We start from the raw sequence: 19,764 nt of genomic DNA, 5'->3' as shown, positions 1-19,764 counted from the left end.
CATATTTTTAAGTTATATCCAAACTCCGGAGGGAATACTTTAAAGCAAATTTCAGTTAGAAAGGCATTCGCCAGCAGTTGCTTTAAAGTTGTTTAAAACAATTAAGCTAGTTATTGCTTAATGACTTAGCAAACTCTTATATTTTCATTTAGATTACAAAAATAAATCTTTGAACAGACCCAGGACAAGTAGCTAATTTGTAGGTATTTTGCACTTCACGGACTACGGCCACACTGAGCACTGGGAAAAATGGAAAACACAAGATAAAACGTGAACACTTCTGGTCGAAATTCGGTGGTCACAATCTGGTATCTGGTGAAAAGGGACGACAGGCGAAAGCGACAGGATGCCGGGCAAGGTGGGGGTGAAGATTAAGGCGGCGCGCAACCTGCCCGTGATGGACAAAAGCAGCGAAACCACGGACGCCTTCGTGGAGATCAAACTGGCCTCGGTGACCCACAAGACGGATGTCTTCCGCAAGAGTTTGAATCCCACCTGGAATACCGATTGGTGAGGTCTGACCATTAACTAGCTCCGTATATAGTAAACCTTGCTTTCCAATAGGTTCCGTTTCGAGGTGGACGATGCTGAGCTCCAGGATGAGCCCCTGCAAATTCGCCTTATGGACTACGACACGTACTCTGCGAACGATGCAATCGGAAAAGTCAACATCAGCTTGAATCCTCTGTGCCTGGAGAGCTCTAGTCAGGCGGTGCACGGCAAGGGCACTGTGCTATCCGGCTGGATTCCCGTTTTCGACACTATGCACGGCATCCGCGGCGAGATCAATGTGATTGTTAAGGTGGATCTGTTCTCGGACGTTAACAAGTTTCGGCAGAGCTCCTGCGGCATCCCCTTCTTCCATTGTATAATCTTTAATATACACCATTAGGGATTCGTCTAATTATAATTTTTTCTCCAACAGCTCAGTGTGTGCCATTTGGCTACCGCGCCCAGGTGATTCATGGCTTTGTTGAGGAATTAGTGGTCAATGACGATCCGGAGTACCAGTGGATCGACAAAATACGCACCCCGCGCGCTTCCAACGAGGCTCGCCAAGTGGTTTTTCTCAAGTTGTCTGGCCAAGTGCAGCGGAGAATGGGTCTTAAGGCTATTAATATGGGTGCTAATGCCGTCATCGGTTATACCCAGTGCTTCGATCTGGAGGGCGACGTGGGTGTGGTGGCCCGAGGCATTGGAACGGCTGTCACGCTGATCAAGGACACCAGCACAAGTCAGCCAAACAGTGCGGATGTGGCTCTAATCGAAGAGTGAGTATTTGGTGACACTAAGCGCTGTCTGGTTACTTGTAACTTATGATTTCTTTGGCTATTTAGTATACTCTTGCAAAGCAATTGTCATATTATAGCTGATATGTCTGATTACATGATTACATAAGTCCATTAACGATGTCTAGTAAAAGTGTTTCTTATCAGGTTGCAAGAGTATTTGAAACTTCGGTTCCCGAAGCCAACCTACCCTTGATTGTACAAATTATTTGTTTAGCATCCGTAGCCGAAAGTAGGTGCTAGTAGAAAACGAACTTAAATAATTTCTAAAGCGAATTTTTTCTTCTTTTGAACGTTCTTCCCCACACCGAAATCTCTCCGACGATGTTCATCCCTCAATATCTAAACTTTCGCTCCTTGTCGTATCGTATTGCACGTTCCAATCGTTGTCGTTGTTTCGTTGTTGTGTCGTGTTTATGTTTATAAAACATTTACGTACCATCTTATCCAAATACGGCTAGACTGACACAAAAGTATCTAGACTTCCTCAACTGTGCGGGGGCGAGCAGCTCAAGTTTGCCTCTCTCCGGCCGCACGCCCCAATATCGTCTAAATATCTATAGGGAACCCAGCTCGTCGGCGCCCTCGTCTGCAGCAGCGGCGGCAGCAGCAACAATGTTTTACTTGGAGAGTGCCAGCAGCGACACCGAGGATGCGGAACTAATGCAGAATCTCATTAAGCAAGAGGACGAGCGTGGCGATCGCAATCGCGAGAAAAAACTACGACACCGTATGCGCCGTCTAACGCTCTCTTCGAGTAAGATTTTTAGCCAGAAATACGCCACACTTATCCGGCGGATTGAGCCGAAGATACCGGAGAATGCTACACAGTCGTTGAGCAGCATCTTTGGCGGGGCCACTGCAGCCAGCTCGAGTTTTAGGCGGCGACGCAAGTCTCGTTTCGCGGCATCGACATCCAAATCCTCAATTCCTCCTTTTATAACCAGATCCATTAGTAGCGATTCGAACGTCCGTCCTGGTCACATGCCCGTCAAGAGTTTCCTCACCGTGCCCGGGTTGATGGAGTACCAAGAGAACACCCGCTCGGCACCTGATTTGCCTGGAGATGAGTTTCAAGCCAGGACACGGCCAACATCTAATTACTCAACTGAATCAGAAGACTCTCTGCAGTTGGATCTCGAAATAGGGCCACCTGAGAGCAATGGCGAAGACTTCCCGGATGAGGAGGAAGATCTACAAGATAATTGGATTAAGCCAGGAGAGACTCGGAGCTGCGAGAACAGCCAGCAGGATTTGGGTCCAAGCCACCACAATCTGCTCGACGACCTCAAAGGCTTCTCACGTCGCCTGCAAAAGTTGATGCATCTGAGCCCCAAGTGCAGCGAATTAGAGAATAGACCAAAGCATCCGTTTGTGCCCTCGCTGGAACGCAAGCCGTATTACAGCTCACAACCGGAGTTGCCTAGCTGCTCCAATGATTGGCTGGGATCCAACCTCAGCGGATCCTCGTCCATGCTGCAGTTGAACTTTCTCCCCAGTTACGAGAAGACCATGCAACGCAGTGCGTCGTTGAATCATCTAGTGGCACCCGATAATGACACTCCAGTTCCACCCAACACGCTGCTGCTGAAGGCGCCCGAGCTGCGCGTCTGCCCCTCTACACCCACTCCCACCCAGTCCAATCTAGTCGTCTTCGATTACAATAACTCCCCTTGCCTTACCCAATTAGATCAATCTGTAAATATCTCTAATAGTACTAACCATAGTAACCACAATAATGAATCATCATTGCTTGCTCCATTTGCCATTCGACAACAACAACAACCACTACGCGTAATTAGATCCAGCTCCGAGCTCCAACAGCAACCCTGTTCCATAGGAGCAGCCGCAAGCACTGGACCGTCCAATATACCCACAACGGTGGAGGGTAGCAGTCCCAATTTGAAACGCTTCGCCTCGCCGGTGAGCAACAGTCGTCTAAAGTTGACGCCTAGTCCCTCGAAGAGCGGCATCTCGGCGACAACGAATGCGGATAGCGCATCCACTTCTACCGCCTCGACGGCCACAACAATGGTGCCGGCCACCGTCGGCGAGATCTGCCGCAGATCCTCCGACTCCGACCTTAGTGTCACGCCCAAAGGTATGTAAGGGATCCAGTCCATGTAAGCAGCCCTGCTTTCGAATATCTTTATAACGTTTAAAGTAAGCGAAAACATGACTGTTCAGGGATAATCATTCCCTTTAGTTTATATCTAGGGTTAGGCTATAGACTATAAGCATTTGAGCACCTAGTGGCTATCAATATTTGTGTGTTCTCCGTCAATGTGCGTTCTTTTCTGACCGTCTCGTCTCTGAGTAACCATAAACGTATCTTTCAACGTTCTATCTTTGCGTCCGCTGCCACAACTCGCTATCAGGCATAGCCTTTACGTTCCACCGGAAGCGTAAGTAGATGCTCCGCCTAATCTCGATGTCCTTTCTCGATGTACCTCTGTGTGTCTGTGCGTGCTCCTTTCTGTCTCTTTACATCCTGCACTTTAAGCAGGCTATTGCTCTTCTGTATCGCCAAGTCTTGAATGCTTCATCCGATCTGATCTGTCCTTACATGTTACACTACACCATCATTACGTGTGTCATAGAATTGGGATTTGATGCGATCTGAGGATCTGAGTTTATAGGTTTTCATTTGTTTTGTTGTTTTCAAAATTACATTTCTCAAGTACCCCCAGACTTTGACTTTGTGGGTTATATTTAGAATACAACATTTATTTTAATTAATTATCATAATAAAATTTGGATTAAAAATTGTTTCGGTCCATACTTTCACCATATCTCCAACACTCCATACGTGGTTAAGATATTGCGCTGTAAATATAAATGTAATCACTATGTGTAAGACCCAGAAAAGCAAATGCTTATAGTACCTTTGGTACCCTTTTTCATTCACAGGAAACTCCATATGTGTGGCTAGTGAGCGCCTGGTGGCCGCCACGGCGATGATGCGTTTAACGCAGCCGTCGGTGGGAGCCAAACCTGGAACGGCGGCCGACAGTCTGGATATGTTGGAGTATCCCTTCCTGACCATGACAAAATACCCGACGGGATTCATTCTTCATTTGGGCGCAACGGTCGCGGCACGTTCCGTAAAACTGCTGGAGCGTGTGCCCAATCCGGATGAGCCAGAAGTACGAGACAGCTGGTGGACGGAGCTCCGAATGGAGATCCGATCGCATGCCCGTTCCCTGGGCTGTAATGTGGTGCTAGGTTATGCCGAAACCACCACCATATCGTACGTAAAGTTCAATAATCTATTATATTGAAATCCCTGAGCACACCTGCTAAGATAAGCGTAATTAATACCCTATCTTTCTTTTTTAGTGACGATGTCTGCGTTTTATCTGCCACAGGAACGGCGGCAGTGATTAACATGGTGTTCAATCGATCTGTATCGCAAACCGATATCTTTACCATGTCAAAAGCAACCGCCAGCGTTGCAGCCATGACAAATTCCGTGGAGGACGGAAATGGAAGCACCGCCGGGGATACGAGCATTGGCAAGGACAGCGGTTCCCTGGGCACCGGCAACAGTTCGGGAGGCAAACGCTATGGACTTCCCCCACTCAATGGACCCCGGAATGCCTGTGCCATCTGCCACATACCCTACAACCTAAGTTCGGTGCCTTTCAATGTGAAGATGAAGAAGTGCGCGGTGTGCCGCAAGGGAAGAGTTCCGGATGTACTGCTCGCCACGCTGGAAGTGCCCGAGTTTATGCAGGTTACCGGAAGGGGTTGCTTCATGCAGGCCCAAGTGGTGCGCGCCAAAAGAGATCTGCGTGCGGAGCTGAACGCCAAAGAAATATCGGATGGTCTACCCTTCTTGGAGTACGAACTTCATCGAGTGCTGATCAACAAGCTGAAGGCCAAGGGCATGAATGCCATCTTTGGACTACGCACACAAGTTGCCATTGGCGAGCGTATGATAGCGTTGATAGCCACGGGAACGGCTCTATTTCTCACAGCTTTACCGGTGCCGCAGGTACCAAAGATCGTGGCAGGCAACTCGTGGACCGACAAGCAAAAGCTTAATGAGTTGCAGAAGAAATTGCAAGAAACGTTTGAACGCAACCAGGAGATATACCAGCTGAAAAGCTTGGATCCGGATTTGGTAGCCAATGCCGGAGGAGTACCAACCACAGGCGCCTCTGGCGATAAACAATCGGATACAGACGACTCTGATGAAGAGGAGATGAACGAAATCGATCTGAACTGTGGCAACAAGGAGTTGTGTGTCCTGGAAGTGGACGATATCGAAGACTTGGAAATCATATCGCTATTAATGGAGCCTTATCCGCCGGAAGGCTTCCATGTGGTCAATACGCAGCAGGTGCCGGGAATGCTGGAAATGGATACAGTCAAGAATCTGCAGATGTTCACCCAAGTGTGGCGCGCTCGACTCGAGGTGGGCCAAAGTGTAAACGGATTTCCCAAACACTTTCAGAGGTAAGTTCTCATCTTCTTAAGGTGATCCGCACTACAAATATTTGCTTTTCCAGACTGTTGCAGACCATTTACTTCAAGCTACGCACTATGATACCCTGTGCTATCTGCGATCTTCGTTTCCGACTAGATCTGCCAGAGACGGTAAGGGAATTGCTTTAAATTTGATCATAAATACTTTACTTACTTATTTTCCTGAAGGATCAAATTCAATTGCTAGTCACTGGCATGGCTATGGGCCTGAGCGATGCCAACCGAATGAAGTACCGCGGACGCGGACGACCGGCTCAGCAGCAGCAGCAGCAGCAGCCGGCACCTCAACAGCAGAACGGATTTCATGATGGCACGGTGCACGCCACTCAATCTCAGCCAGAGTTACACGGTAAACGAATGCTGCAAGAGGAGGATTACATATTTCCGTTGGACGAGGATCAGATGGTGGACACACCCACGCCGACCAGCACCGCTATTCCGCCATTCGGAATGAGCTCATTTAAAATGCGAAAAACTTCGCCATCGCGTCTAAACAACCTCGTTTCGGGATTGCCTTCAACCGGAGTCAAGCCGTTGAACGTTGGATCGGTTCCACGTAGCCGTTATGTAAGAACATTTAAATAGCATAAATGTGGTTATATTAATAATATTGTTTCCTGACAGTTTCCTCTGCGCGATCGTTATGGAGTGGACGTGACACCACTAAGTTTCATACCCGGTGGTCGTATAGATAAATATTTGGGCAACCTGAACTTCTTCTTTATTCGGGAGAGCACCTCGATCCGGGAAAATGGCGGCATCAGCGGATTTGTCCATGGCTTTATTACCGAACTGCTGGCTGTAGTGAGGGCTCACATCGCTTCGCTGGGCGGAAATGCCATGGTCTCTTTTTACATCACCGAACTCATGTTGTTCGATAATCAGCACAAAAATCAGGTAAGGCAAATAATGATCTATACCTCAAAGTTTTTCTATTAAATTCTTGTGTTCTTAGGGCCAGTGCCTGATTAGCATCGGTGGCGATGCTGTCTATGTGAGCTACCATGCCGATGACTGATATAAAAACTTGCGGGGCATATAGCGCATGTTTTACGCGAATCGTCCCAAAAGCGTTTACTCTCTATTTTCTTCCGCTTAGCTAGAACTATCAGCTCTGCCCAGCAACTGAAGTTAAACTAATTCACATTTACTTAACACCTTTACAGCGTCTGTAGATTCTTTATGCAATATTTGAACTGTGAGGAATCGTTCTTATCCTCACTTAGTAGTGCGAATTTTTTCGGTCTTGTTACTTGTTTGCTTGATGTTTTTAGCGTTAAATCAATTGCAATTTCTGTACATAGTTGATGTTTATTGAATATTGAATTTAGAACGAGTGCGAAACACAAGTATACTATCGATATATACAATTGTTGCAACCACAAACATGACACATATACTCGTATCCCTAGATATCCAATTTTGGCGTGTAAAATACAATACATACACAATTAATGAAATACAACAATTGCTCAATTAAATGTATTTAATTCGATTAGTTTGGTGTAGTGGAGAGCAGCACAAACATGACCCAAAGGTGCAGCAGAGCCACGTAAACGATCACAGAGACCCGCATCATGGGATAGCGACGCAGAAAGGTTCCCACCCGAATGCCCATGGAGTCCGCCTGGCGAAGTGCTCGCTTGAAGCGACGGGCCACACGATTGTCAAATGGACTTGGATGCATAAGAAGCGGGAATTGTGCTTTAACTGGGTGGAATTTATATTAATGTGCTGTTTGGTACTCGAAGTATGTTAGACTTACCATCATCTGTACTGTTGAGCAACGCATGGCGGGAGCTGCCCCTTTGGCTTTCCATTTCCACCAAGTGCATGTTCTGCTGTAGCTGCGTCTGTGCCTTCTCGTGCTGCAATCTCAGGGCGTTTCTCTCACTCGTAACTCTCTCCAGAAGACTCTGCCGTTCGACCAGCGATTGGGTTAAAGCCTTCAACCGAGTCTCGTAATTGTTTTTGGCCCCCGTGTTGGCTTCTTCGCTCAATCGCTGACGCATCTGCTGAAGCTGCTGCTCCCGCTCTTGTAGGCGTGTGGCGGCAGCAGCCATTTGGTTACTAAGCTGTTGCCGAAGTGATGCCAGTTCCTGGGTGAGCACTCGCTGATCGGACTCGGAGCTCACACTGTGTTCCCTTGCCTGTCGCAACTCCTTTGCTAGTGTTTCCTCACGCTGGCGGGCTGAGCTAAGCTCCACCTGTCGTTGTCTTTCCTGTGAATTGTAATCGTCCAGCTGCAAACGCGCCTTTTGCAGTTCCTCATTGGCGTGCTCTAGTTCTTGTTTGAGTGACTCGTGTTCAATTTGCAGAAAACGCGTTTCACTGTCCTTGGACACCAGGTTTGGATCTGCGCCCTCCTCCGTGGGCTTGGCCTTCAATTCTGCGATGAGGGAATCCTTCGCCTGCAGGGCTCGCTGAGCCTTGATGCGGTATTCCTGGAGCTCCTGGCGCTGCTGCTCCGTTTCCTTCGTTTGCATTTGCAATTTGTGAGCGGCGCTCATGTATTCCTGCTGCAACTTGGCCAGATTGGTTTCCAGTTCGGAGATGGAGTGCACGTACGCCATGTTGGCTGTCTGGGCCTCATTGTGGTCATGTACTGCCTTGTCCCGCTCCTCGGAAAGAGTTTTAACCAGAGCTTCCAGCACCTGGGTGTGTTGATGCAGATCGAACTTTTCGGTTTCGTTATTGAGATCATCTAAGCGCAGACGAAGTTCATCCCTCTCGGCTGTGATCTCATTCAGGGCGATCTTGAAGGCAGCCAATTCATTGGTGTCCATTGAGTTGAGGGCTACATCGGGGCTGTTGGAGAAACTGGGCGATGTAGTCATCTTTTGCTGCATGTCCTTGGTGACCACGGCGCCACCGCCCTCGCTTTTTACACTAGATGAGCTATTGGCGCCCGAGCGCTTCACTGGCGACAGAGTGGACTTCATGGACGTGGACAGAGATTGGGTGCTGCTCGTCATGCTCCTGCGCATTGGATCCGCTGATCCGGTGGAGTTCTCTGTTTGGAGGGCTGTTGCCGCATTTTGGTCCAGCTTGTTCAAGATGTTTTCGGCCTTGTCCGCCAGTCCTGTGATCCAGGATGACATATTTTTCTAAAACAAACTAATCTCTGCGAGCAAAACACGTAAACAATATCACAGTGTGTGCCCAGATCTCTTTTGACTGCGAGATGGTCAACTCCAAAGTTAAGGTCACACTGAGAGTAACGGAATTTTGAATAAATTATTTTATAATAAAAAATTTCAATTAAAACAACATTATGATGGTTTTTAATAAAACTAATTCCAATTTTGCTTATTCGTGCAGAAATTTTAATTTATTTTTCTTATTAAAATTCTAAGGCTACAAATGAATATTTCATTCAATACTCAAACGGGGCAGTATAATTTTCGAAACTCGCAACTAAAAACTATAGTTATCTCTTCACTTTCCAATGCAAAAGTCCTTGAAGACGACGTCGAGTATATCTTCGCAACTGATGTGTCCGGTGATGCGTTCGATGCAGCGCACGGCGTTGCGCAGCTTGGAGGCGGCAATGGCCATGTCGGGGTAAACGTCAGGTCTGTAATCTCGCAGAAAAATATCAATGTTCTCGATGCAGCGCTCCAGTTGTTGGCGGTAGCGGGTGTTTGTGATGCGTGGATTCTCCGCCCGTGGTTCTCCGCACAGTTCTTGCAGCTGCTTCTCCAGCGATCCCAGAAACACGGGCATCTTATCGGGCTTATGGCATGATATGGCTAAGACATTGGACAGCTTGTCCAACTGTTGATGCTCCTCATCCGACAAAGTGTCCGTTTTGTTGGCCACCAATTGCAGGCGTTTTCCTGAGCACATGTCCAGGGGTATATCCAACTCGCCCAGATAGCTATCTACAAAAGGAGCAACTGCGTCATCGTGCGTCAGCTGTGCAATGTGCTTGGCTTCAGCTAGGAGCAATATCAAATCGGATTGGACCAGGCAGTTTTTGGCTCTCTGCATTCCCTCCTGCTCTATACTATCCGTGGTATATCGACGCAAACCGGCTGTGTCCGAAAATACCACCGGGTATCCTCCGAAATTGTGCATGGTTTCTATAATATCCCTTGTGGTGCCCGCCTGATCCGTCACTATGGACACGGATCGCTGGCAGAGGAGATTGAGCAGACTACTCTTGCCCACATTGGGTGCTCCGATGATCACAGTGCGAACTCCGTCGCGGAGTAGCTCTCCCTGCCGCTGGTCACTCAAATGCTCGCGAATCTCGCGTTTCACTGCCTTCAGTTCTTTGCCGAGTTGCAGGATGATGCCGCCCTCGATTTGCTCCTCCTCGGCAAAGTCTATGTAGGCCTCCAAATGGGCAGCACAACGGATAAGACGCCGGCGCCAGTTGTCGTAGAGGCGCGCCAGTGCACCGGTGCTTTGTAGCAATGCCTGGAGGAAAAGTGGACTTAAAATTTAATCAAAGAGACCCCAAGTACACTGCCAACCTGCTTCCTCTGCGCCTCCGTTTCAGCGTGGATCAGATCGGCCAAGCCCTCCACCTCTGTCAAATCCAGTTTGCCCCCAAAGAAGGCTCGCTTTGTGAACTCTCCTGGCTCCGCCGGCCGCAACCCATCCACTTTGCCCAGAGCATCCAGCATGGCCGCAATCACAGCCAGGGATCCATGCACCTGGAACTCGCAGGAATCCTCGCCAGTGAAGGAAGCCGGACCCGGAAACCAAAGTAAGAGTCCGCGGTCAATCATCTCCTTGCTGGCGGGATGGTAGAAGGATTTCAAGTACGCCTGACGAGCCTATTTAAAAAAGTATTTATAAAGGAACTATTACTATTCACTATTTATATTAATATATAGAGGTTTTACTTTTTTTTAAATATATGTAAATACAAATGAAACCTGGCAACTTGCCAATTATAACCAATAAAGTTGTAGATGAAATATGTAAATTTATACATTTATTTAGTGAGTTTCATGTTAGTTTAGAAATTGCTAAACAATTTAAGTGTTTTTAAACACGATAGATTCTCTAGATTCTAGAGTATATATAGAATATAGATAAGCAACAGGTTTTTTCTTTTTTCTAAATATATTGTGGGTTTACCTAGTATCCTATTTACTCAATAGGTCATGAACTCTCTTACATCTGATGGTATGGTAATATATGTATATTGATTGACTTGCCTTAGGCTCGTATTCTTTGTTTGCAACAATTGCTCGGAGCGCCTTCTTTGTTTGCGGCCCGGAGACGCGGATTACGGACACGCCGCACTTGACATGACCGGAACTGAGGCTGTAGATGGTGCATCCGCTGCTGGCAAAGCGCCGGAAACTGCCCAAGAAGCCATTGGACGCGTTCCTGAGAAGCGCCATTGCCAAAAAACAATTAAAAACCAACCGCCGAATAATAAACAATTAAACGTGATATTAAGTGTGACCGCGGAATGGCCGTTACAAAAATATATCATTCCGCTCGTAGATATATACTAAACAATTGTCCATCAACAATTGCGAGTCGGTGGGTAAATTATAGTTCAGACACAAACCTTATTTTACACAAATCAGCAAAAATGTAAAGTAAATTTATTTATAAGAAACACTTTTTATAATATCTTTATGTCTGTTTTTCGTCAAGTTATTTTGAAGAAACACAATTGAAAATAACGAATGTTATTAAAAGTAGTTTTTTGCCATTTTCATCAAATAATATTCAGATTTTTGACCAAAACTTTGAAAATATTGGTCGAAATATCGAATGGCATATCTCGATGAACTCGTAATTAAATTCTGAATCGCCTGGAGTTCAAATTTGACAACTTTTTTTTTTGCCATTTTTTGCAAAATTTGATGATGGTAACCCTTACAAAAAATGCAAAAATTAAAAAAAAAAAATTTTTTTCTAGTTCCACAAAAAAGTTGTAGAAATATTTAATATTGTTAAAAAAATGTAAAAAACTGTTTTTACTATGATCTTAGGACCATTTTTAGCCAAGTTATGTTGAAGAAACCAATTGTAAGTAACGAATTTTATTAAAAGTAGTTTTTGGCATTTTCGTCAAATAATATTCAAATTTTTGACCAAAACTTTGAAAATATTGGTCGAAATATCGAATGGGATATCTCGATGAACTCGTAATTAAATTCTGAATCGCCTGGAGTTCAAATTTGGCAACTTTTTTTCTTGCCATTTTTTGCAAAATTTGATGCAAAAATTAAAATTTTTTTTTTTGTTCTAGTTTTACCAAAAAGTTGTAGAAATATTTAATATTGTTAAAAAGATGTACAAAACTGTTTTTATTATTATCTTAGGACCATTTTTAGCCAAGTTATGTTGAAAAAACCAATTAAAAATGACGCATTTTATCAAAAGTAGTTTTTGGCCTTTTCGTTTTCCCCAATCCCACCAAAAACTAGTAGAAATTATTAATTTTTAATTTATATTTTAAATGTAATTAGCAGACCAATAAAGCAATTCTGATATTAATATTTTGAATACACAAAATGCACTTAAATGTTTTATTAGCAACAAAAATCACATCTGGACTACAGACACAGTACAACATTTTCGGATTTGGACGCATTAAAATCTGATGCCTTGGACACTATCAATTTGATCAGGCTACTGAGTTGAGCAATCGCTTGAATTTCTGATGTGGATAAAAACGGATTAATATAGGAATTGGCGTTTACGGGTGCTATAGGCGTCCGACATCCGGAGAGATACAATGGGTGGTGGACAGCAATCGGTGGAACGAACAAATTTGTTGCGCTGGATCATTGCCGCATTGGTGTCCCATTGGTTGATAAAGGCGCGCGCCTCGTCGTCACATGGTTTTGCCGTACTCGGTCGGTCACCCTGGAAAAAAAAGATTTGTACATTGATTTTTCCTTAAAATAGCTCTTAAGATATATACCTGAGTTCGGCGACGTCGGGGAGCCTCAGTAGTGCCCATCGTTTCCAGGAAGTCCCGCCTGCGATTTTGCTTGGTGGCCACACTCTCCGGGAAATTGACCCAAGTGCACTCGTAGTTGCGCTGCTCCAGTTCCCGCGGATGGTATTGCTCGTTATCGAAGCGCTCCTGATCCTCACCGGCGGAGATGCGTCCGCCGTGGCCCTCGTCCTGCTCCCACATGGAGCGTCGCTTGTTCTTCTTGTACACATCCGCTTTCTCCCGCTCCCTGAGTATCTGATCGTCCGGCAGGTATTGACTGCCCACCTTAACCTGATCCCTGGGACGCTGGTACCGCCTGGCGATGTGACGCGTGGAGGCGCATTCGATCCGCGCACGAAGGAGCTCGATGCAGCGGTTCACCATCATCCGAGTGCCACCATGTATGTTAACCATTCTCGGGGAAATATACTTTTTTTTTGCAGTTATAGGAATTTTATTAAAAGAGTTGGTGAACTGTGAAAGTTTTACTATTGGAATGCCAAAATGTAGCCTGCTTCCAAAGAGGCGGCATGTAACGAAATGAATCCGCTTCCAACGAATCGAGGTGACATGTAAGGTGCGTACGAATCAAGGCACACCTGATGCTGTAAGCCAGCCCACCTTTCCCAATTAGCGCTGCTCACCTGGTGTTAATTTTCCACGACTAGTACCTGACACACAACGGATCAGTTGCGTTCTCGGAGTGGCGGCATGAGGTCTACGATTTTGGTACTTCTTTGGCTTGGAGCCATCAGTTCGGCTTTTGGAAATCAAACCCATCTGGCGGAGTCCTCCTTGGAGAATCGCATTCTATCGCGGCGTGTGCGCGCTTTGGTCTTTCCGGACAAGGCTGCTCTCCTCCTGACCGCCGCCCTAACCAAACTCATTCTGGGCGGACGACCAAGTGGACTTCAGTACAGCCTGGAGTTTGATATGTATGTTCCTGTTCCCGACACCATTGAGGGTTGGCAGCCCAAGATTCTGAAGAGGATGAAGCCGAAGCCAATGCCAATGCCAAAACGCCGATTTGATTGGTCATATAGCAAAAGGCCTGTAAGCTATTATCCAAACTATTATCCAAACTATTACGAAAGGTAAAGTATCCCAATTCATTAGTTAAGAAAATAAATTAAAAATGTTTAGTTTCAGCCCCACTATTAATAGAGTACCATTCTACCAAACAAAATCAAGGTAAATTATAATAATTTATTTTCACGAGTTAATAACTACAAGTTCAATGTTTTAGCCCTGCCTTTAATAAGGATTCATTTTACCAAACTCCTTGGCATTTATCCAATCGCAGGCAAGAGGTCTACCAATCGAGGTAAAATCAGATAGATAACTTTGAAAGACTCCAACGTTGCTCTAAAATATTTCAGACCCACATTAAACAGGGCCCCATTCTATCAAACCCCATGGAGTTTGTCTGCAAATCAGCAGAACCCAAATCAACCGAAGGAAGAAGTTTACGAGTCCTGGGCTCAAGTGCCTAGTTGGAAGTTGCATCGTGGATACAGAGAGCGCAGAGAGATTTTCGATCAGTTTGAGGCCATGGGAAAAGTGTAAGCCTTAAGTTATAGTATCCACAAAAGAAATTCAATTAATAGAAATTCATTAATAGTTTTCAGTTGGACTTGAGGTCCTGCATCAAGAGAGCCATGTGTGAGCTGAGGGCCAAATTGAATGCTGGTCAGGATCAGGGTTTTCTCATGGAGGATCTAATGCGAATCGTGCTGACGTAAGTAAAGTGCTTTATTGTGCTATGAAATGTATTAATATTAACTATGTTTCAGAGTTCCCGAAGAGGTGACCGATGATAAGTACAGGCATCGCATGGATATCCAGGACTGTGCCCGATTTTACGCCCCCAGTTGTCCGTACAATGTTCTAGACTTCCTTACCCAAAGTAGTGCAAAATTGTAAACGTAGTGAGCCGAGAATCGAACTTTCATTGTACTGTGATTCCGGATAACCCAGAGCCATCAGTTTTAGTTCCGTTCTCGAGCTGGATAGGTCTGTAGCCTCCCAGTATCGTGTTCCTCGAAATTCCATCTAAATTCCGGCCCAAAACTTTTTGGAAAATATATTTCGGTTAAAAATTCAAAATTCCAGAGCTTCCATAATGGCACTGAGTATTAATTCCTCCCGAGCACTGTTCCGCCCAACCCCGACGATTTTGGGTGCGGTCAACAGCTGTGTGCGATTCGCATCCGGTTGTGATAAGAAGGAAAAGAGCCGGTGCCCCAAGGTGTTGACCAAGTTCCCATGCGGCAAACCCAGCTTGCAGGCTCCGCCCCAGAAGAAGAAAAAGATAGTCAAGGCCGAGTCCATGTGGCTGAATCCATTCTGCGATCCCGACGACACAGCCTGTCCGTTCAATCCGCGCTTCGACGACATCTACTACGTGGAGTCGGACAAGGCCAAGCGGAAGTACTGGCAGACATGGGTGGCCTGTCCGCCCATCCAGATCAAGCCCAAGAAGATATGCTGCTTCGCCAAGGCCAAGCCGGCTCCTATCAAGCGGCGCAAGCCATCGGCCAAACCCTCCACCGCCTGTCCGCAGCCCTGTCCGGATCTCTCGGAGGGGGACTGCCCTCGTCTGGCCCGTCGCTGTCATCGCGATGGCCGCCGACCACCCTCGTGCCGAAGGGAACGGGGACCGCTGCCGTGTGTGAAGCCCCGCACCCCATACCCCTCATTCTCGGAGTGCCGACGCCTCAAGCCGGGCGCCCTGCCGCTCAAGGAGTGCAATTGCCTGGTGAAACCGCTGCTCTGTGAGATTTGGGCCGAGTTCCGACGACGAGCCGTTGCCAAGAAGTAGGAGTCGTGGCTCTGATTATATAAAGCGCTTTTACGATTCTATAGCATATACACTTTTTATTTGTATGAGGAAATTAAATTGTGTGCCCTGAGTGCCAGCAAGGATGCCGGATGTGTGTGTGTGCGTATGTTTGTGTGATCACTGATCACTTGAACGGATTCTTGGCCATGTTCGTCACCAGGGTCCAGAGCAGCGGATTGCAGTCGCTGAAGGTTCGCTCGCAGTCTGCTCCTCCACGTCCCGCGTCCCGGGCATGCAGATACTTGCTGGCCACATTGTCCATGGTGGGTCTAGAATTGCATTCATAGTTCATTCTTCATTTACTGAAAAATATGAGACTTACACCAGCACAGCGTTTACGATCTCACTGAAGATGTTGCTGTTCTGGAAGGGTTTCTGCGAGATCTCGCATATGCTTCTTAGCAGGCAAACTCCACCGTAAGCACCATCTAATCTGCAGAAAGATAATGCGATTTAGGTAGCTGTAGAAAGATAGCTAATCATACTCACTGCTCCATGCCCACTTCGATGGCATTGTAGACCCACGTGCGAGCCTCGTCGTGCAGGACCTTCGCCTGCATGTCCTTGCGCCATTCGCGAGCGGTGGACACGAAGGCGGTGGTGTTCCAGAAACTCCACCAGTATATGGGTATGGTGGTCGGTATCCACTGGCCTTGCACGTTAATGAACCACCAAAAGGATTGCGTTTTGTCGGTCTGCTTCACAGGATACGCCAGACTCGGTACCAGCTGCAAGTGGTTTGGATAAGTGGAAGTGGTTAGAGATGTGCCGAATCCACAGTGTTGCAGTGTGGTAATCCCACCTTGACAATGCCCTGGCCATTGTAGATGGCCACACGCTTGGACCGACTCAAGGAAGTAAAGCTGCTGTTCCCGCTCTCATCTGGATGGCTTATACTTCTGCTAATCCTTAAAGTAGCTTCATCCGAGGTGTAGATATTCTTTGTGTGGCTCAGCACCAAGTCAATGGTGAAGAGCAAACTGAGGAGCAACAGAAGACAGGTCAGAACTCTGTGGACCATCTTGTTTGCGTTCTAGTGCAATGCTAACTAATCGTTCTTTGTTTAAACTTGGATCTAAGCCACGACGCACAAAGAACACAAGAGGTGTTTGCCCAAGAAATTCACAGATCCGTATAGAAAAGAATGCACAAAAAAAAATATATAAATTAATAAGTATTACATAGTTACTGTTTGTTGAACTTTCTAATAAATATAAATTAGTAAATAAATATTAAGTTCAATAATATATAAGAAGAAGATGTCTTCGGCTTATGTGAAAGTTGTAAGTACAGCATTTAGATCTAATCTGAACTTTTCTCTGTGTAGAACCAAGAATAGCTTTTACCAATCGATGGGTTATGAAATGTTCTTGTGAAAAGAAATGGAGCCAGCCGAAGATGTCTCTTGATTGGCAAGATCACGCTGCCATTTGGATCTTAATGATGGAGCATGCGCTCCACTTTTTCAAAAGGTGTTTTGTGGACCGTTCTAATTGCTATTCACGCATCTCGCTCTGGTCGTTGATCCGCTCATTCACAGCTCGCCTTAATTAATCCCCAAATAGACAATGGAGTGCTCTGGATTTTGGGTGTCTTGTTGCATGATTGCCAAGTGGATCACATCGCCATGTATCGCCCAAAGCTGCAGAACGTCGCAGATCTCGGCCAGGTCACTCTGCTGCTGATCACCCTGTTCCGACCCATTCATGGACTTCTGCTTTATCCCGCCTCAACGGTGCTCCAGCTGACCTCATCCATCTCCATTCCCGCCGACCTCAACACCCGCACCAAGGTCTTCATGGACATGGGCTTCCAGATGAACTACAACCTGCCGGCCACCGTGTCCGCCTTCTACAATGCCACCATCTGGGCAGATGAACTGTCCCGGCGGCAGAAGCGCCAGTTGGACAACAGCCTGGATGCGAATCTCCAGCAGCTGGATCTGGAGGGTGGCATGCATCCGGGAGATTTTACGGCCGGACAACTGTACCGGGGCATAGAGAACATGCTCGAGACCTATGGTTTCCATAGATCCTGCCTGCTCCGCAGTGTCTGTGAGCTGGCCCTGCATCCCTTTGCCGAGGACCACTTCTATGGAATGGTCACCCAAGTTGTAACCTTCCTGCTCACGTAAGTTTCGAGCTTTGAAAGCTAGAACTATTTAATATAATATAATATTTAATAAATGCATAATTATACTAAAGAGAACTTTTTTGCAGACCATCTCAACACGAGGGATTCGCTGAGGACGAGCAGCACTATCGAGATAGATACGAAGAAGCCGAGCGAATTGGCTTTCTCGGTGGCCAGTGTCATGTATCATATCCCAGTTGTGAAGCAGATATCATAAACCTCGCCACCCGACTGGTCAGATGAAATAAATACCTTAGCCATAACATTGTCGTCTATTTAATGGGCCTAGATTATTTCTGCACTGGCACACAGTTGCCGTTTACAATTAAGCTTCATTGAATTGAAAATGCTTGCCTAAATTATTAGTATGCCTTTGGGCCAGCTGCTTATCCACAATCAGTTTAATGGATCGGGTAAATGCTGCTAGCTCAACAGGCTGCTGATGCCACCGAGAAAGTCCACGGGGCAGTTGGAATACAGATGGCCACAATCCTTGCCAAGAAATCCTTGTTGCTCCGCATGTTCGTAAACTTGCCGATAAATGTTTTCGCCAGGTGCAAAGGCCTCATGCAAAGAGGGTCTGCAATTGAAAGTTGTAACCAAGTCCATAGATGAAATATAATATGGTTTTACTCACGTTAGTGTGAAAGTCAGCAGGGCGGTGAGCATGTTGTTTTCCATATCCTTGAAAGGATGTCGCGCCAATTCACAAACACTGCGCAGCAGACAGGACTCATCAAAGCCATACTGGACGAGCATGTTCTCCAGACTCTCGTACAGCTCTCCGGCCGTAAAGTCACTCGGATGCATTGTGGAGGCACCCTCTGGAAGATACTTAGTGGTCTCATTCCACAGGTGACGCTTTCCCCGGCGAGAGAACTCATCTGGCCAAATGGAGGCTGCGTAGAAGGAGGAGGGTTGAGCCGGCAGGGCGTAGTTCATCTGAAGACCCCAATCCCAGAAGAGTTTGCGATCCGGAATGACCACGGGCACGGACAGCGAGGAGGTGATCTGGTAAACCGAGGATGCCGGAAAGAGCAGAGGGAACTCCGCACGGATGGGTATGGCAATGCTGCACAGCGACAGCAGAGCTCCAATGAAGTGGACGCCGGTGAGATACATTCTGATCTGGTGACCATCACACCGCGTAGAATGTGTATCTCAACTCGATTTCTTGACAACACAACGCACTGCTTTAATTAGTGGCTGCTAATGAAACGCACAGACATTGCAATTTACATGTAGGCCTTTTTCCAGCGTTTTTATTAGTTCTAGTGAAATATAACTTGACTCATCAGCTGTAATAGATCGTGTTTGCAGTGCGAGTATAAACTCAAGCAATCTCGACCCAGGAATCCATCCTGCTCGGCCAGTTCGTAGGCATTTCTGTACACGTCTTCGTCATCCCGAAAGCCCTCGTGTTGGGAGGGGCTACGGAAAAGAATATAAAGTAAATTAACTAATAATATTGGTCTCCCAAACTATTCTTGCCTTAAAACAAAGGTCACTAAGTCGCTCAGCAAGTGCTGATGGTTGTCATCGAAGGGATGCTGTGCTAGTTCACAAACACTTCTCAGCAAACACGTCTCATGGAATCCATAACCCGCTAGAGTATCCTCAAGGAAACCGTAGAGTTGCCCAGCCGAAAAGTCCTTGGGATGCATACCACTGTCCATATCATGTCCATATTTGGCATAGAAGTTTCCATCAGTCAGCTCCAGTTGGGGAACTTGGCGTTTCGCTTTGTAGTTGGCAAATCCTGGCCAGATGGGTATGCTATAGAACTCCGTCAAGTTATACGGATAGTTGTAGGAGATGGCGAAGCACCAATCAATCAGAATTCGACGTTCCGGATAGAGTTCCGCAATGGGTGTGGACACGGATAATGTCAGCTACAGGCGATGAGTTAGTATTATAGCTCAGCTATGAGCAAACTTCACTTACACCCAAGTTTGAAGAGGCTGGCCACAGCAGAGATTCCGATTGCTGAGTGAGAATAAGCACTAGGATATACGTAGTTAAAGAATAAGGTTTCATTTTGGGAACCATTCGTCTTGAGTTTCGAAGCGGAACTGAACGATCTACAA

The 19,764-nt window shown here is 46.4% G+C and overlaps 10 protein-coding genes across 13 annotated transcripts; 4 read left to right on the top strand and 6 right to left on the bottom strand.

The window, feature by feature from the left end:
* Positions 1-215: 215 nt before the first annotated feature.
* Positions 216-7,248, top strand: LOC6538732 (C2 domain-containing protein 5). 4 transcript variants are annotated; one of them, XM_039375818.1, is made up of 11 exons: positions 216-510; positions 565-866; positions 926-1,271; positions 1,751-3,390; positions 3,668-3,694; positions 4,200-4,539; positions 4,629-5,750; positions 5,804-5,891; positions 5,949-6,347; positions 6,405-6,677; positions 6,736-7,248. In XM_039375818.1, the coding sequence occupies exons 1-11, from the start codon at positions 347-349 to the stop codon at positions 6,796-6,798; spliced, it is 4,764 nt and encodes a 1,587-aa protein (XP_039231752.1). In that variant the 5' UTR covers positions 216-346; the 3' UTR covers positions 6,799-7,248. The 4 variants fall into 4 exon arrangements, with proteins under 4 accessions (XP_039231752.1, XP_002099247.1, XP_039231753.1 ...); XM_039375819.1 differs by having other exon boundaries at positions 219-510; positions 3,092-3,390; XM_002099211.4 differs by lacking the exon at positions 3,668-3,694.
* Positions 7,072-8,949, bottom strand: LOC6538731 (golgin-84). Its single transcript, XM_002099210.4, has 2 exons — positions 7,546-8,949; positions 7,072-7,490 (listed from the first exon to the last, which is right to left on the bottom strand). The coding sequence occupies exons 1-2, from the start codon at positions 8,879-8,881 to the stop codon at positions 7,276-7,278; spliced, it is 1,551 nt and encodes a 516-aa protein (XP_002099246.1). The 5' UTR covers positions 8,882-8,949; the 3' UTR covers positions 7,072-7,275.
* A 206-nt stretch (positions 8,950-9,155) lies between these two features.
* On the bottom strand, positions 9,156-11,219 carry LOC6538730 (tRNA modification GTPase GTPBP3, mitochondrial). Its single transcript, XM_002099209.3, has 3 exons — positions 10,955-11,219; positions 10,262-10,567; positions 9,156-10,205 (listed from the first exon to the last, which is right to left on the bottom strand). Exons 1-3 carry the CDS (start codon positions 11,141-11,143, stop codon positions 9,219-9,221), a joined length of 1,482 nt encoding a protein of 493 aa, XP_002099245.1. The 5' UTR covers positions 11,144-11,219; the 3' UTR covers positions 9,156-9,218.
* Positions 11,220-12,272: 1,053 nt separating this feature from the next.
* LOC6538729 lies at positions 12,273-13,245 on the bottom strand. The gene is made up of 2 exons (XM_002099208.3): positions 12,685-13,245; positions 12,273-12,626 (listed from the first exon to the last, which is right to left on the bottom strand). Exons 1-2 carry the CDS (start codon positions 13,114-13,116, stop codon positions 12,438-12,440), a joined length of 621 nt encoding a protein of 206 aa, XP_002099244.1. The 5' UTR covers positions 13,117-13,245; the 3' UTR covers positions 12,273-12,437.
* Positions 13,204-14,854, top strand: LOC6538728. Its single transcript, XM_002099207.4, has 7 exons — positions 13,204-13,279; positions 13,371-13,796; positions 13,852-13,893; positions 13,949-14,026; positions 14,082-14,264; positions 14,324-14,440; positions 14,496-14,854. Exons 2-7 carry the CDS (start codon positions 13,414-13,416, stop codon positions 14,623-14,625), a joined length of 933 nt encoding a protein of 310 aa, XP_002099243.2. The 5' UTR covers positions 13,204-13,279; positions 13,371-13,413; the 3' UTR covers positions 14,626-14,854.
* Positions 14,784-15,634, top strand: LOC6538727. The gene has a single exon (XM_002099206.4). It carries the CDS (start codon positions 14,825-14,827, stop codon positions 15,521-15,523), a length of 699 nt encoding a protein of 232 aa, XP_002099242.1. The 5' UTR covers positions 14,784-14,824; the 3' UTR covers positions 15,524-15,634.
* An 18-nt stretch (positions 15,635-15,652) lies between these two features.
* On the bottom strand, positions 15,653-16,726 carry LOC6538726. The gene is made up of 4 exons (XM_002099205.3): positions 16,347-16,726; positions 16,034-16,272; positions 15,867-15,977; positions 15,653-15,813 (listed from the first exon to the last, which is right to left on the bottom strand). Exons 1-4 carry the CDS (start codon positions 16,563-16,565, stop codon positions 15,669-15,671), a joined length of 714 nt encoding a protein of 237 aa, XP_002099241.1. The 5' UTR covers positions 16,566-16,726; the 3' UTR covers positions 15,653-15,668.
* A 285-nt stretch (positions 16,727-17,011) lies between these two features.
* LOC6538725 lies at positions 17,012-17,940 on the top strand. The gene is made up of 2 exons (XM_002099204.2): positions 17,012-17,674; positions 17,764-17,940. Exons 1-2 carry the CDS (start codon positions 17,172-17,174, stop codon positions 17,918-17,920), a joined length of 660 nt encoding a protein of 219 aa, XP_002099240.1. The 5' UTR covers positions 17,012-17,171; the 3' UTR covers positions 17,921-17,940.
* On the bottom strand, positions 17,938-18,894 carry LOC6538724. Its single transcript, XM_002099203.4, has 2 exons — positions 18,315-18,894; positions 17,938-18,257 (listed from the first exon to the last, which is right to left on the bottom strand). Exons 1-2 carry the CDS (start codon positions 18,797-18,799, stop codon positions 18,101-18,103), a joined length of 642 nt encoding a protein of 213 aa, XP_002099239.2. The 5' UTR covers positions 18,800-18,894; the 3' UTR covers positions 17,938-18,100.
* Positions 18,895-18,911: 17 nt separating this feature from the next.
* Positions 18,912-19,738, bottom strand: LOC26535924. The gene is made up of 3 exons (XM_015193503.2): positions 19,622-19,738; positions 19,169-19,569; positions 18,912-19,108 (listed from the first exon to the last, which is right to left on the bottom strand). Exons 1-3 carry the CDS (start codon positions 19,724-19,726, stop codon positions 18,949-18,951), a joined length of 666 nt encoding a protein of 221 aa, XP_015048989.1. The 5' UTR covers positions 19,727-19,738; the 3' UTR covers positions 18,912-18,948.
* Between the last annotated feature and the right edge of the window lie 26 nt (positions 19,739-19,764).

This window comes from Drosophila yakuba, chromosome 3R (genome assembly GCF_016746365.2).
Source record: "Drosophila yakuba strain Tai18E2 chromosome 3R, Prin_Dyak_Tai18E2_2.1, whole genome shotgun sequence".
Lineage (NCBI taxonomy): Eukaryota > Metazoa > Arthropoda > Insecta > Diptera > Drosophilidae > Drosophila > Drosophila yakuba.
This window is presented reverse-complemented; position numbering and strand designations above follow the sequence as displayed.